The 15,098-nt window shown below is 36.9% G+C and overlaps 2 protein-coding genes and 2 long non-coding RNA genes across 4 annotated transcripts; 2 read left to right on the top strand and 2 right to left on the bottom strand.

The window, feature by feature from the left end:
- The first annotated feature begins 239 nt into the window (after positions 1–239).
- Positions 240–2,729, top strand: LOC110891862. Its single transcript, XR_004884486.1, has 2 exons — positions 240–449; positions 1,114–2,729. It is a non-coding gene; the product is annotated as an uncharacterized LOC110891862 (long non-coding RNA).
- A 566-nt stretch (positions 2,730–3,295) lies between these two features.
- LOC110889830 lies at positions 3,296–7,727 on the top strand. The gene is made up of 4 exons (XM_022137391.2): positions 3,296–3,504; positions 4,035–4,161; positions 4,269–4,341; positions 7,315–7,727. Exons 1-4 carry the CDS (start codon positions 3,477–3,479, stop codon positions 7,573–7,575), a joined length of 489 nt encoding a protein of 162 aa, XP_021993083.1. The 5' UTR covers positions 3,296–3,476; the 3' UTR covers positions 7,576–7,727.
- A 78-nt stretch (positions 7,728–7,805) lies between these two features.
- On the bottom strand, positions 7,806–10,691 carry LOC110889829 (beta-hexosaminidase 2). Its single transcript, XM_022137390.2, has 2 exons — positions 9,864–10,691; positions 7,806–8,858 (listed from the first exon to the last, which is right to left on the bottom strand). Exons 1-2 carry the CDS (start codon positions 10,651–10,653, stop codon positions 7,906–7,908), a joined length of 1,743 nt encoding a protein of 580 aa, XP_021993082.1. The 5' UTR covers positions 10,654–10,691; the 3' UTR covers positions 7,806–7,905.
- A 2,104-nt stretch (positions 10,692–12,795) lies between these two features.
- LOC118488390 lies at positions 12,796–14,204 on the bottom strand. Its single transcript, XR_004884485.1, has 2 exons — positions 13,332–14,204; positions 12,796–13,221 (listed from the first exon to the last, which is right to left on the bottom strand). It is a non-coding gene; the product is annotated as an uncharacterized LOC118488390 (long non-coding RNA).
- Positions 14,205–15,098: the final 894 nt, after the last annotated feature.

The raw sequence follows: 15,098 nt of genomic DNA, 5'->3' as shown, positions 1-15,098 counted from the left end.
GGTAAATATTTGGATTTAAATAAGAAATCCTAATATTAAATACAAGTGAATCAAAGTTTTAAAGGATTGAATTTAAAAGAGCCCGAGTTAACGGGACTTAAAATAAAACGGGATATAACTCTCGGGACCCACCAAGTAACTAGGAATATTAACTTGGTTAGTTAGTGTCTTGACATAATAGAACAAATATGGTTAAATACCCTTTAAATAACCTGGTAAAGTATAGGGACCAAGGGTGACAAACTTGAAACAAGTTTGTATTAAATAAAACATTCAAACACCAAAACACACACTTTAAGTGTGTGTTCTGGTCGTAAATTACAAAGGAGCCAGAGAACTCCATGGCTCAAACCCTAACTAGCAAAAATCAAGCAATTGAAGGGGCAAATCAAGTCCAAATCAAAATCCGAATACGAATTAGTGATCTCCATTGAAAAAGGAGTTACGAGGTATGTAAATTTCTTGAGAAATCTCTAGTTGAAATTGTGAGCAAACCTAGAGAATTTGAAATTTATGGTTGCATGTTTGTTATTTTGATGAAATAGGAATGATATAATGTCTAGGAGTAAAACCCTAGTCAATCACATGTTGAAATCATGCTTATTCCTTATGAATTCACAATCACCATTGAAGGTGATAAGTGGGTGTTGTAGGAACATGTTAAACACTAGAATTTTAATTGTTGTTCTAGTGTAATTTGAGTTCTAGAGAGTAAATTCAGATTTTGTTAATGTGAAAATTGATGCAAACATGCTTAGTTGTTGTTAACCATGGCTAAATGACAAGTAATGAGCTTGATATAAATTGTGAGAAATTATGCCCGCAAGGTGTTTGATAAAACGCCTAAGAGAAAGCTAAATATTAAAATTTAGAACGAAACGCGTATTTGAATAATATGGCTAGTTAAGCGAAATATGAAACAAGAAGAGTTATAATCATCATGTTGATTTGAACTTAATGTTGTAAATCATGTGATTGAAAGTAGTTAGCTTTAATAAACTAAGTTAACTAATCTTGAGGTCGAATAGTAGCTTCGACATAGAGAATAAGTAAGGTGGAATGGTCGTGATTTTTAAATGACTAGTCTAACCACCTTGTAAATGTTGGCAATAGTTTGACGCTTAACGAGCTAGGTGGAGGCTTGAGAAAGAAGCGGTTAAACGAATCAAGCGCGTGAAGAAAGGCGTAAACCGGATGAGAGGTAAGTGTAATTTTCGCACTTATGAAGATTACTCGTTTATTCTATACGAAATAATCGCGATAACAATAATATTGAAATATGGATTTTTGTTAAGATTACTTTGTGGTGTAATCTAATGATGAGGAAAAATGGTGAAAATGGAATTTGGTCAAGAGTCGACTAATGTAATTAAGGTTAAAAGCGTGCCCATGGCGTAAGCCGAAATGGGTTGAATTAGTAAGAAAAGAGTTTAAGAGATAAGGGATTTGGTAATATAATCCGGGATGGGATGGATGTATGAATTGGACATCAAAAACCATGTTTTTGATTTAAATAGATAACGTTGGGTATATAGTCCAAATGGGTCAAATGGTGGTGATAACACCATTTGACAATACCGACTAATGCGGTGGTCAAGTCTTATGTTAACAGGATCAATTGGCGAATCGGATAAATGCGTCGCCATAGATTGAGTGACAATTAAAGCAAGGTACAAAACCGGGTCTATTTGTTGTCCCGAGCCAGGTACGTATAAATATGATTATAGCTAACGTACAAATTTGGGCAAATAAGAAGTGAAGGTCCTTCATCATAAATGAAAGGTAAAATGGACCATTACGCCCTTGTAAGCTAAATTGAATAAATGGCCTTTAACGGTAGTTTGGAAATGAGTTTTATGCTTAATTAAATGCTTACAATAGGTACAAGAAGGAGGAAGATGTAGGACTTTGGTTAAACGACTCTATATGGGTCTTACCGTAGAATAACAATCCGAGGAAATAAAACTCGGATTACATAGAACATTACATAAAAATTCACCACACATATAATTGTGGTGGAAGATTATTTGATAAATATTGTGGAAATAAGATGCTAGAAATAGACGAGTATGATGTATGCGGAAAAGTGCTTAAATACCCTTAACGGGTCAAAATAATCATTTAAGTATAAACGAGATTAAGATTATACATAAACTTGTGAATCGAACCTAATATGTTAGACAACATTGAAATTATAAGGTTCATGTGAAATCGGGATCAAACAGTCATGTTTGTTTGATAAAATGCATAAACGGGTTAAAATTCGGTAAAAAGGTGATGAGTCGAAGGCTTAAAAGTCTAAAAATTTATTTTATTGGATGTTGGGTTTCAACTCCATAAGATGGAGGATTAAATTACGGACGCGTAGGAAAAAGAATCGGGTAAAACGGATCAATAACGAAGAAGTTATGGCCGTTTCCGTAAAAACTGGCATAGCTGAACTGAGCTGCAGACCTGCTGGAAAACGGTCTCTCTCGCGTGGCGCGAGGGAGCAACTGGGTTCCGTCGCGTGGCGCGAAAAACCCTGTTTTGGCGAAAATTTTTTATTTTAATCAGTTTCGCTTCCCAGACTCGTTTAAATACGTTTTAAGTTACGTATGACTAATCCAACTCATGTTTTATGAGTTTCAGGTATAATTTTAGCACCGGAGGACGATCAAGCACAACGAAGAACCGAACACGATCAAGATATAAGCTTCCGCACTTTGTATCGTTGTTATGTAAAATGACGAACTCACCCATAATATGTAGTATAGTTTTTAATTCTGTAAATAAAGTTTAATGAGCCCGTATTTTCAATGTATTTGAAATCATAATTACTCGTTTGTTTTCGTAAATTATACGAAAACCTTTAAATAATAATAAGGGTGTTACAGTTTTGTATTAAAAAATGGTTTTGATTGGTTTTGATAAAAAAATGGTATTTTTATCTACGTCTTCATGTTATTTTGTTGAGATCGCATTATAAATAGTATGTATAAGTAATCGAAACAAAAGCGTACATACCATTAAACTAAGAAATATTCGGTGTAACGCCACGCAACGCGCGGACGGCAAGGGCGTAGCTTTGTGGGGGCGGGAGGAGGCGGCCGACCCCCCGAACTTTTCGCTCGTTAGTGTAGAGTATGTAGTTTTCGTATCGAAATTTTATGGTATATACGTTTTGACCCCCCGGTTTTATAGAAACTTTTGGAATATACATTTTTGACCCCCCGGTCGGAAATTTCAAGGTTCGCAACTGGCGGACGGCATTCCACTAGTTGAGCTATATAAACACGAAGGTTAAAAACTAAAGATGTAATATCAATTTTTTCGGTATCTCAAATAATCAAATAACCATCACATGAATCATCAATCTCCAAGAGAAGTTGACCCAGCTTGATTGGATCTTACGTACACGTATACCGAGCTCCTTCAACCCCCCATATATTCAATCTCTCGGTTTCCTTTTCATATTTTCTCATTATTTTTGCGATATGGGTCAAATTCTGGAAAAACTTCAAGGTGATTGATTATGTTCTTACCTATCTCCTCCTCAATTTTATCCAAATTTAATAGTCTAATTTCTATCAATTTGTATTAGGGCCCTGTTTGATTTAAAGATCCATACTTTTCTGATATTTTTCTTGTTAATTTTTATAATTTTCGATTTGGGTTTTGTTTAATTTAAAGTTTAATTAATTCCGTATGACTCTAACAAGCTGTATATTCTAATTTATCTCTATATAAACCTATACACATGTCAATCTTTTTGACTTTCATCATTCTGGATTTGGGTTTTGTGTAATATGAAGATGAATTAATTCTGTATTATCTTTTGATGATAAATTGAATTAGGGTTTTGTTCATGTGATTTATTATTTATTTGAATCACTTTTTTGGGGATTTCTAAAATATTTGTGCTAATTTTGTTCTTGAATGTTCTGCAATTTCTAGGTTACAATGAACATTTGTATGAATTATTTAAAAATGGTGTTTTAAGAGTTAGCAAAATTGAAGATTTAAAAAAATGATGATTTGAACACTTGGTGTAGGCAAGCAATGGAGAGAAAAGCAAATAAGAAAAATGAGTGACAGGGTTTTCGATTATTACACGAATGATTCCGGACGGGCATATATGACATTTGAGGAATTGTACATTGCTGTTTTACTTGTGTACAAGTAAGATCGTTTACATTTTTATGCCAAATCTTGTTAATTTTTTTATTTAAAGTTTTTTGGGGGCAATGTGATCGGGTGCTTATGGAGTTGACTCGTTTTGATTGTAGTGATATCAATAAGCGTTTGCCTGGGCCTCACTTTGATCCGCCTAAGAGGGATGAAATCAGAAACTTGATGAAGGTATATTCAAGTTGCATTGATTTGATTAAATGTGATATAGTACAACAAATACCTTATTTTTGTGAGCCAATTTTGTTAGCTTTTATTCATTTAACCTATTCAGACATTTCCTTGTTAGCCAATTTAATTACGTTTTATTCATTTGACCCGTTAGAGATAAATGTATAAAACATAATCATAATTGACTATTCATAAGTAAATGGGTCAAAAATCCTCACATGTCTACCAAATACGTAGACAATTGACTTTAAAGAATCAAGTGGGTCTATAGTTTCAAACTCCATTGTTTTTTGAATAGCAACAGGAATATCATTAAAACACCAAACATACAACAAGCCTTAGCAAGACACTAAGACCATGTGTACTGGAAGGGGAATATAATGCCCCCACCCTAGGGCATTTTACGCTATGTGGCGGTCCAGTCAGCAAAGGGGCATTATTGGGCGTTTTCTAAAATGGGGTGTAATGGGGATGGGGCATTATTGGGGCATTAAATAAAATAAAGAAAAAACCCCTAAAAAATCTCATTGGTCAGTCAACCCTCCCACAATCCCCTTTAGGCGTTTTATATATCACGCCAAAGCAATTTTTTTTGAGCATAATGCCCCATAATGCCCTATGTAATGGGAGTGGGGGGCGTTTTTTTTTTAGCATAATGCCCACATAATGCCCCACTACGGGTGGTCTAAGGCCACACAAAACATATATCACAGACCCTACCACCCCACAGAAACAGACCCCAATCACCCTACCACCTAGCCGAAATCAATGCCATCAAACGTACTCCAATTATCCGCTGTAATCCCCGGGATTTTCGATCTCTTCGGCATCCACCATAAAGTCTCTTCCTTTGTCTTCAACAATTTTGCACTGAGCCGTGTTCCTCTTCTGGAATACTTTCTCATTCCGAGCTAACCACAACCTCCAAGCCGTCATTAGAAAAACCGCATAGATAGCTTCCTTTTTATTATGAGAAACATCCAGACCCAAGCCATATACCAGAATCTGTCTTAAGGAGTCAAACTGAGAAACAACTGGAATCTTCAACCAAACGCAGACTTGCCACCACACCGACTTAGACAAAACACAGGAGGCAAGAATATGATCAGGCTGATCAGCAGTTTCAGAGATTAAGCCACACCTAGGACACCAACCGTCACTGAAAACCAGACCCCTAACCTGTAACGTCTCTGTTGTAGGAACTCTATTAGCCAAAGCTCGCCACACAAAGCAATTAACTTTCGGAACAGCTATCCTACTCCATTTAAACAACTGATCCATAGGAACCGACGATGACCCAGCTTCAATACCGGCCCTCACCTGCTTAACCGAGAATTCCAAGGTCCCTCCTGAAGAGCACCACTCCCACCGGTCTAAATCCTTAGCAATCGCTTGACTTTTAAAGGCCTCCATTAACCTGTTCACTTCAGACTTCTCTGCCTCAGATGACGGTTGTCTCTTCCAGCTGCAATCCCACATCAGAATATTCTGCACAGACCTGTAACTATCACACATCAGCACCTGATTTTTAGCTGAGATAGCATAAGCCGCGGGAAAAGACGCCCAAGACGGCTTTAACCAAGGTGACCTACCCGCGAAGGATAACGAGCGAGCTTTCTACGAGGACAACCTAGAGTTAAATTTGTTAGTCACAACCTTCGAATTCGCTTCCCTATTCATGCTAGCCCCAATCATCAAACTAAGGTGGATGAAAGGGAAATATCCTTTTTGACAATTGAGGTGAGACGCCATGGAACAAGCCTCCTCCTCGCCAACCCCGGCCCTATACACCTTACTCTTTTTTAGACTAACTACTAACCCGGAAGCCACATGGAAGCATCTAAGGATCCTTTTAAGATTCTTCAAATTAAGGTCCGACCATTCCCCTATAAATAACACATCATCCGCATAGAGTAAGCTAGAGATGTTCATACCACCATTGGGAAGTTGAAGCCCTTTGAAATATTGGCACTCACTTCACCATTATCAAATGTAAGGCTTCCATAGCAATAGTGAAAAGGAAAGGGGAGAGAGGGTCCCCTTGCCTAAGCCCCCTCCTAATTGCAAACTCGGAAGTGGGAGCCCCATTAACCAACACCGAAGCCTTCCCTGTAAAGAAAATTCCCATGATCCAATTCTTCCACCTCGCTAGAAAACCCATATGATGCATAAAACTCACCAAAAAATTCCAAGATAAGCTGTCAATCTCTATTTTTGCTGTTGTAGTATGGATTTTAACCATTTTGCTCGTGTTAAGAAAAAACACATGTAATTTATATTTGAAGTGATTAGCTTTCTTGCACTTTGCATGGGTAAACAATTTACACAAATCATGAAACACTAGACGATAAAAGATCATCTTAATATCCTACATAACGATTTTAGGTGCAAAATTATCTGTTGTTGGCAGTGTCTTGTTCTCTTTTCCATTTTTTACAAATATTCGAGTAAAATACATGGATGATCCCTGTGGTTTATCAAAGTTTTGGATTTGGTCCCTAGCTTTGCAAAAGTACACTGATGGTCCTTGTGGTTTGTATTTTGTAACACATTTAGTCTCCAGCCAACAAATCTAAAGGTTTTAGCATGTCCAAGTTAGGAATAAATGTATTACAAAGTGCAAACCAAGGGGACAATCCATGTACTTTTGGAAAAAGCTGGGGACGAAATGTGTTACAAAGTGCAAACCAAAAGGACCATCTATGTACTTTTGGAAAGCTAGGGACCAAATCCAAATTTTGGTAAACCACAAGGACCATTCGTTGTACTTTACTCTAAATCATTACTGTGGCAAGATGGGTCGTTTTGAATTGACTACGGATTGGAATGGCCCGTTTATAGTATAGGTTTACCCGTCAACACTTTTTTGCTCTATATTTAAACAATTAACGAGTTAATCGTGATTACAAAAGCAATATCATCAACATAATAACCTAAATTTTTTTAGCTAATATGTTTTTCGTTTTTACTTAGGAATGTGATATGGATCTTGACGGGGGACTAAACCGTGAAGAATTTGTGGAATTTATGAAAAAGCTAACAGCCGATACGTTTGTGTACGTTACTCAAGGACTGATAATCACTCTAGCCGTGGCACCAACGGTTGCTATAGCCACAAAGAGATCGACTGAGGGTGTTCCCGGCGTTGGGAAAGTGGTTCAGAAATTACCAACTTCGGTATACGCAAGCCTCATCACTCTGGGAGTTATGATGATCACAAAGGCAAGCGAGTAAATAAATAAAAAATATAGTAGTAAAATTTCAAGTTGTTGATTTGGTGTTTTTCATGTTTTTTTTTGATGTTTTGTATTTGTAACTATAATAATTATGTAATTTGAAACTTAATTGCAATTAAAGGGCATTTGTATTTTTGTAAGATGCATGTACATAAGTTGTAAGATAAACAATAAGTTACTACAGGAAGGAAGCTTATTACATAAGATCAATTCTGTTAAACATTAAGATTATTTTCAAATACGAGACGTCGGTGTGTTATAACTTCAATTTCATTACAATACAATCTAAAATTAAAACAAAAATTATGCAACATTTTACAAACAAGGTTCAAAAAATAGGGTTCTTAGTATTACACATCCCAGGATTTCTAATGCACCAAAGCGGTTGAATCGGTTCAGCTTTCACCCCGCGGCTAACCATTCTATGTATCCACTCACTCAACCGGTCCGTAGCCTCTGCAGACCTCTTCACGCCCGTCTCATCCCGGTTCCCAGACCACAACGCCTCGGCCATAGCCGAAGCTCGAGGCCAAATCCGCGAATCAAGAACCGTAGGATCCGCCTGCTCGGACCACAAAGCCACCTCCCCACCCAAAACCAACTTCGCCTCGGTCTCATTCAGCCCGTACGTTATATCATAATTGTATATCAACTGCCATGTCTTAAACGGGCCGCACCACGACCCGCCCTTTTTCTGATCGAAACCCGGAGGTTGGTCATAAGCACTATTGTTCCCAGTGAAGTCCCCATGCCCGCAATCCAAGTAATAGTAATCTGACGATGACACGATTGTTCGGTAACCGGCTGACACCAGCCTCTTCGTGTTGTGCGGGCCACCATTCCATGTTTGCATAATGGTGGTCTCGGGTGGGAGCATCGACGGGTTAACTTTGATACCCGCGTCAAGAATAACGTCCTCCCAGTACACTGTGGTGCGGTTAAGTGACAAAATGTATGGGCTTGTATTGTTGATGAAAATCTCGAGGACTTGACTGAGGGTCCCGTTATTCGCGAGATGCTTTTGGATTGTCGGGTCGGCTTTCCAACAACCGGGAACGATCTCGTCGGCTCCAGCGTGATAAAATGTGTCTGGAAATAGAGTTGTTGTTTCTTTGACTACATTTTTTACCACATCATAGGTTTTGGGGATTAATGGGTTTAGGTGGCCGGTTCCGGGCTCGGATGCAAGCCGGTCTTCCCATGGCGCACCAGCCGGCCACCAAAACATGTTGGCGCAAGCTACAATCTCCGGGTAAGCTTCGGCCCATGACCCTGTGTGTCCTGCAACAGAATACTTATGTTAAGTTGTTGATTCATATTCATATATGACAAACCTATTATGAAAGAATAAGGTTTTGGGTTGTTATTACTAGTCTTTTTTCATTAAAATGGTCATGGTTAACATGTTTAACTCGTTTTATTAAACGGAGTCAGGTTGGCGAGTTTAACCCAATTACTTAAACGGGATCAACTAGTGAACCCATTTAAATAAAAATTTTAAAAAAAATGTAGGGTCAATCTGTTTGCAACCTGTTTAACCCATTTATTACAGTCGTCAACCCGTTTAAAACTCGTTTTCCTACTAGTCAGCCCGTTTAAATCTTTAATCTTGTATTTTTACTTGAAACCCGCTTAAAACTTTTAATACCCAACAACCCGTGTACAACCTGTTTACTCCTTTAGATAATTGAGTTGCATGAATCGTTTTCACCTCACACGATTTTTAAGTGTGTGGGCCGTAGAGTTATGTTAATGTATTTAACATGAATCTGTGCCTAATAAATAAGAAGTTGGTTGTGTCACATATCACAGTTATCACAATTCTGTTAGCCCAAAATTATTTTTCCTGCTTCTCTTATTTCATCCGTCATATTCTATATCTTAATTCAAAAAAGTTATTTAAAAAAAATCAATCATATCTTATTTCAAAATACGTTTTATAAATACCAAATTTTTGTTATCAAATAATTAATATTATCTTTATTCAGCTGGTGTGATACACGTAAAGTCATTCTTATATTCGCTAAATTAAACCAAATTGCTAAACAACTGTGACCCCAAGAATGAAGTGTACAATACAACATTATTGCTAAACCGTTAAAATCGAAGTGATACAACGGACGGGTATCCATCAAAACGTCTAAACCCGATTCACAACCACTTTTTTCATTTTTTTTGTAAATCATTTTTAAATTAAAAAAAAAACAATTAGTTTATTATTTAACAACAAAAACAATTAATTAAACACACCTAATGTTTACAAACATATCCACGTACACAACATACCTGGCATATCAATCTCGGGAACAATCCTCACCCCGTGTTCCAACCCGAACTCCACCACACGCTCCACATCACCACCTGTGTACACCATACCCGACCCATACGACCCTTTTCGGGCAAGTTCCGGCTCGGACTCCAACACCAACGGAAACGACTGCGAATCCGTTATATGCCAATGAAACACATTCAACTTATTCGCACTCATTGCCCCAATCAACCTCAAAATATCCTCAACCGGATAATAATTTCTAGAAGTATCCAACATAACCCCCCTATGTTCAAACATAGGCCAGTCTGAAATCACTAGCCCAGCCGCCACTCGGACCGGGCTGGCCCAGACTAACTGGGAGAAACTCTCGAGCCCTCGCATGGCGGCCCACGGTGTGGCCGCCACGAGAGTGGCGGTGGTTGTGTTGGATGGGATGGTGAGAGTGTAGGATTCATTGACACCGTGAGATAACGGTGCGGTGAGGTCAATGACGTTGACTGTTAAAGTTTGTAACGGTGGGGTGGTGAGGTTGAGTGGTGGGGGGATTAATGGGGTGTAGTTGGTGGTTAGGATTTGACGGAGGTAACGGTTAACGGCGGGAGTTAGGTAACGGTGTGAGGGGGAGTTAATTGTGAAAGATGGGGAGATGAGGATTGCATGTGGGATGGTCCATGTGAAGGATCTTGGTTTGGGCCATATGTTGATGGGAGATGGAGATCCAACGGCTGAGATTAATGGAATGGTGTAGCAAATTATTGTTAGTAGGAAAGTGAAAAGAGTGTGGAAATTATAATGGGTGTTCATTGCGGAAGATATTTTTGTGTGAAGTTGAGAGTGACGAATACCAGATTGGAGAATGGATGTTTATATAGACTTTATAAGTCAATGGAGAATAACTTTAGCTTGGTTTATTTCATTTTTGTTCTTTGGTATTTTCCATTTGTCGCTTTGTGCTTGGTTTAGGGAAAAAATTATAATTTAAAAAAAAATTATTTGTTTTTGGTTGTTTTTTTTAATTATGGAATTATAAGTGAGGTATTAGATTGAAACAAAGATGATTTGGTTTTCTGTAAATAACAATGATTTATATGATTTGATTTGATATGTCGTGATATTTATAATGATTTATGGAAATGGAGGAAATTCATATATGTTATCTCTTCTTCTCTATACATACATAGATATATATAAAGAAAGATAGAGTGAAAAAGGGTGTAGCAATAAGATATAAAAGTGTGAGAATAGTGAGAGTTTATTTTAAAATCTGGATTCGTTAGAATGTAAATTACCATGTGTTGAGAAAATGGTTTATGAAAAATAGATCTATCATTATAAAATATAATTTCTAAATTCACATAATCATTTATTATATAAAAAATGTTGTAAGAAAAAAGTATATCTAATATAACATTGTCTTCAACTTTGTATCTAATAGAAAAAAATTGAATGGTACTTAGATAAAATAATTATAAAAACAAATAAAAATTCACATAATCATTTATTATATAAAAAAGTGTTGTAAGAAAAAAGTATATCTAATATAACATTGTCTTCAGCTTTGTATCTAATAGAAAAAATTTTGAATGGTACTTAGGTAAATTGATGATAAAAACAAATAAAAAGAAAATGGGAAAGTGTATGCGATGTAGTGACAAAACATCCGTCAAGGCGTCAATTCTATATTTGTTGTATATTCTCGTAATGGTAAATCCAATGTTACATTCTTAACAACATCAACATCTTGTTTGCGTCTATCGTTCGCTCATATAAATTGTCGATTGGGTTCAACTCAAGTTGATTTGACTCGTGTAAATCCTTGTTACTTCTTAGTTTATATAAATTAACTTATTTCGTTCTCTACTAGCTCTATTGGGAATATCAAGTCGAGCTGGCTTTGTTCATATTATTACTCGCTTAAACTTAATTGATGCTGATTCAAGTCGAACATGCTGCCTAGATATTGACAAACAAATGAAACCATATTGGATTTTTCATCAAGGATGTTTGTTCTGAACAATATAATAAACATAAAGATTCATGTATACTAAATGCCAAATCTCTTGAACCATCGAACATCCGTCACTTTTTATGCATCTATATTTGATATATCAAACAGTTTTTGTATTTAACGATATTAAAAAGGGAAATAAGTCAAATTTGCAAAAGGAATGTGTATTGTTATATGTAGGGTGCCGGCAAGCAGTTTACGGAGGCTTTCTAAAGCGCCCTGAGGTATTTCTAAAGCAGATAACTCAACCCCTTTTTTATATATTTTACATTATTAAAAGGAAAAGGGTCTCACTCATTGTAAGCTATGAATATTCATGGGACCGGCTTTTTAAAAGCAACACCATCTTATTCTAAACTAATTGGAGTCCTCCGCGCTTCGTGACGAGATTTCGTTTAATATCAATTTGATATATTACGGTACCAGCATGATAATGATATTTAGTATAGCAATTGACACCTATTTTACATCGATTGAAAACCATAAAAACGAATATATGTACCAATATTGTTGTTGTTCAGTTGGTATTGGTTCGGTGCGTTATGGTACCGGCATAGCACCTGCATTCGATATAGCTTACAATACAAAAAAATATTATTGTGAATATAACTTGTGTTCAACAATTTTATACTGACACATTGAGAAAAATCATAAAAACGAATTCGGTACATGTACCGATGTTGACCCCGGCAATGCGGACGCTGGGGTTGTAAAACCGTGCAAAGGAGTAAGCAAATGACGACCAAAAACAGGATAAATCGTAAAACAAAAACGTGAATCTATACCGTAACGTGATCTATAAAGCATATATAAAAACAAATGCAAACTTATACCGCAAACCTGCATAAACACAGACAAACTCACGACATGATAAAAGAATGAAAGAGAAAATAACCACTATAAATCAACAGCCAAAAATAGGAAAAAAAAAGCCACTATTCATAAGAGACTTCATCATTTCTTATTATATAGAATTCAATGAAGATATACATGGTTTTAAATCTAAAGGTAGTGATTGTTTAGTGGAATATAATGAATTGGGAATTGGAAATTGAGAAAATTTATATACATTACCTCTTCCTGGCTGAAAATAGCCGCGTAGCTAAATGTGGGCCGTATGTACTAAGAACGAGACCGTTCCTTCGTTAAAAAAATTACATCTAGGTTTACTATAAAATGATGCACTTAATGGGCCTACCCGAGGCATGAGCCCAGACCATGGTCCATGGATAACGTTTACACCTCATAAAGAGAAAAGTGTCCGGATAGTCCCTGTGGTTTGTCAATTTTTCACCTTTAGTCCCTGACTTTCTAAAATTACAGCTATAGTCTCCAACTTTTGCAATTTCGTTCCCGGATAGTCCCTGACATAGATAAGGGTTAGGTTTTGATGTTAAGTAGATGTGAAATTACTAAAATACCCTTCGATATAAAACAAAATATATTAAAAATCAAGTTTTCAGTTGGGCCCCACCCAATCAGTCTCGTCTCCTCCAACCTTCTTTGTGTGACACACCCATAACCATTACCATCTTCAACCTCCTGAAACTTTCACCGTCCGGCCAAGAACTCCGGGCACCACCTTCCGACCACCAACCCATTTATTCCACTTCATGTTCTTGAAAACCCATACCTGCTCCTCAACTTCTTCACAGAGCGTATCCATATAAAGAAACCATTGTTTCACATACACATACTTTTAAGGTGTTATCATTAAATTATGTAGATGCTTATCAACAAGAAACAGGGGCCCAATTTCACTTACAGTTCCGACCGACATCATAGTCTACACACCACTCCGGTGACCACCTGCGGGAATCGACGCCATTAACAACTCCTTTTCTTTATTCATACATTACTCAAAATTAAACAAAAGCCTGTACAAAAATCGAACAAAGGAGCTTTCGTGGGTGGAACCATTTGTTGTATAACAACCCACACCATGTCACCAAGTGTGGTTATGGTGAAAAAAGTGAAAAATTTAATCGGTAAGGTGCTGTTATAAACTAGTTTCATGATGCAAATTTAATACATTCAACTTAGGAACGAAAACTTCATTGAAAGTAAGAAAAACTCAGATGTGGATGGGAAAAAGAAATGCAGAGTATGAGATGGGAACTGGGAAGAGAAATCTAAGTTCACTTATACATTTATTCTCTTCTATCTTCATAGTGGTCTCATAGTCAATGGATTCATCATGCCTTAATTTCTTTCTGATCATATTTCCTCTTCGTGGGTAACAGGTGGTGTGGTGGTAGATTCTTAGGGATGAAGATGAAGTTAAAGAGATGATGGGTCCTATCAGTTTTATATTTTAATAATATGTAAAGGTTCGAGGAGGCTGATTGGGTGGGGGCCCAACTAATAATTATTTAATATATTTTGTTTTATACTATTTTAGTAATTTCACACCTACTTAATAACAAAAACTAACCTTTATCCACGTCAGGGACTATCCGGGAACGAAATTCCAAAAGTTGGAGACTATAGCTGTAACTTTAGAAAGTTAGGAACTAAAGGTGAAAAATGGGCAAACAACAGAGACTATCCGAACATTTTTCTCCCTCATAAATATAAATTAGGCTATTATAAATATGTGTGTTACTGGAACACAAGTTTTACATTTGACGTAATATTATTAATCTATCTATACTTTCTATAAAAGGAGAAATCTCAATGACATAAGAAAAGCTGATGTGTCAGCTAGAGAGCATGTCCAACAAGGCTTTTCTTATCTCATTATTACATCATAAAGCCTAATATATAAATCACTTTAAAATACATTTAATGTTCTATCGAACCACTGTCTTGTGTATTCAAGTGTTAAAGGTCTGGCCCACATTCCAAAGGGCAAACCACTGCCCATCTACAAGAAAGTAGCAGGTGGTTCCTTTGGTAAACGTATACCTAGCAGCAGATGATGTGTGTAAAATGCAACATATAAATTACATCAAATGAGGCATAAAACTAACCCTTATTAAGTACTAATGTTGGAAAAAGTGTGCTTTTGTCTTCCTTTTATATTTTCAGGGTTAAAAGAGCTTAAATGAATAAAAGAAGCAAAAATGCAGCCAAATCCAACATAAATACAAAGAAAAGGAAGAAACGTGGCATGCCCGACTCCTCGACAGCATCTCCCAAAGCAAAAACAAGAAGAAAGCTGAGCATGGGGCTGTGCCCAGCTGAGCATGGGGCTGTGCCCAGCTGAGCATGGGGCTGTGCCCAGCTGAACACGGGGTGT

The sequence above is a fragment of the Helianthus annuus genome, chromosome 16 (genome assembly GCF_002127325.2).
Source record: "Helianthus annuus cultivar XRQ/B chromosome 16, HanXRQr2.0-SUNRISE, whole genome shotgun sequence".
Taxonomy (NCBI): Eukaryota; Viridiplantae; Streptophyta; class Magnoliopsida; order Asterales; family Asteraceae; genus Helianthus; species Helianthus annuus.
This window is presented reverse-complemented; position numbering and strand designations above follow the sequence as displayed.

Coding starts and splice junctions, on each gene's coding strand:
- LOC110889830 (XM_022137391.2), top strand. CDS start 3,477: ATGGGTCAAATTCTGGAAAAACTTCAAG. Junction 3,505..4,034: donor AATTCTGGAAAAACTTCAAG/GTGATTGATTAT, acceptor CACTTGGTGTAG/GCAAGCAATGGAGAGAAAAG. Junction 4,342..7,314: donor AAATCAGAAACTTGATGAAG/GTATATTCAAGT, acceptor GTTTTTACTTAG/GAATGTGATATGGATCTTGA.
- LOC110889829 (XM_022137390.2), bottom strand. CDS start 10,653: ATGAACACCCATTATAATTTCCACACTCTTTTCACTTTCCTACTAACA. Junction 8,859..9,863: donor TCCCGAGATTGATATGCCAG/GTATGTTGTGTA, acceptor ATTCTGTTGCAG/GACACACAGGGTCATGGGCC.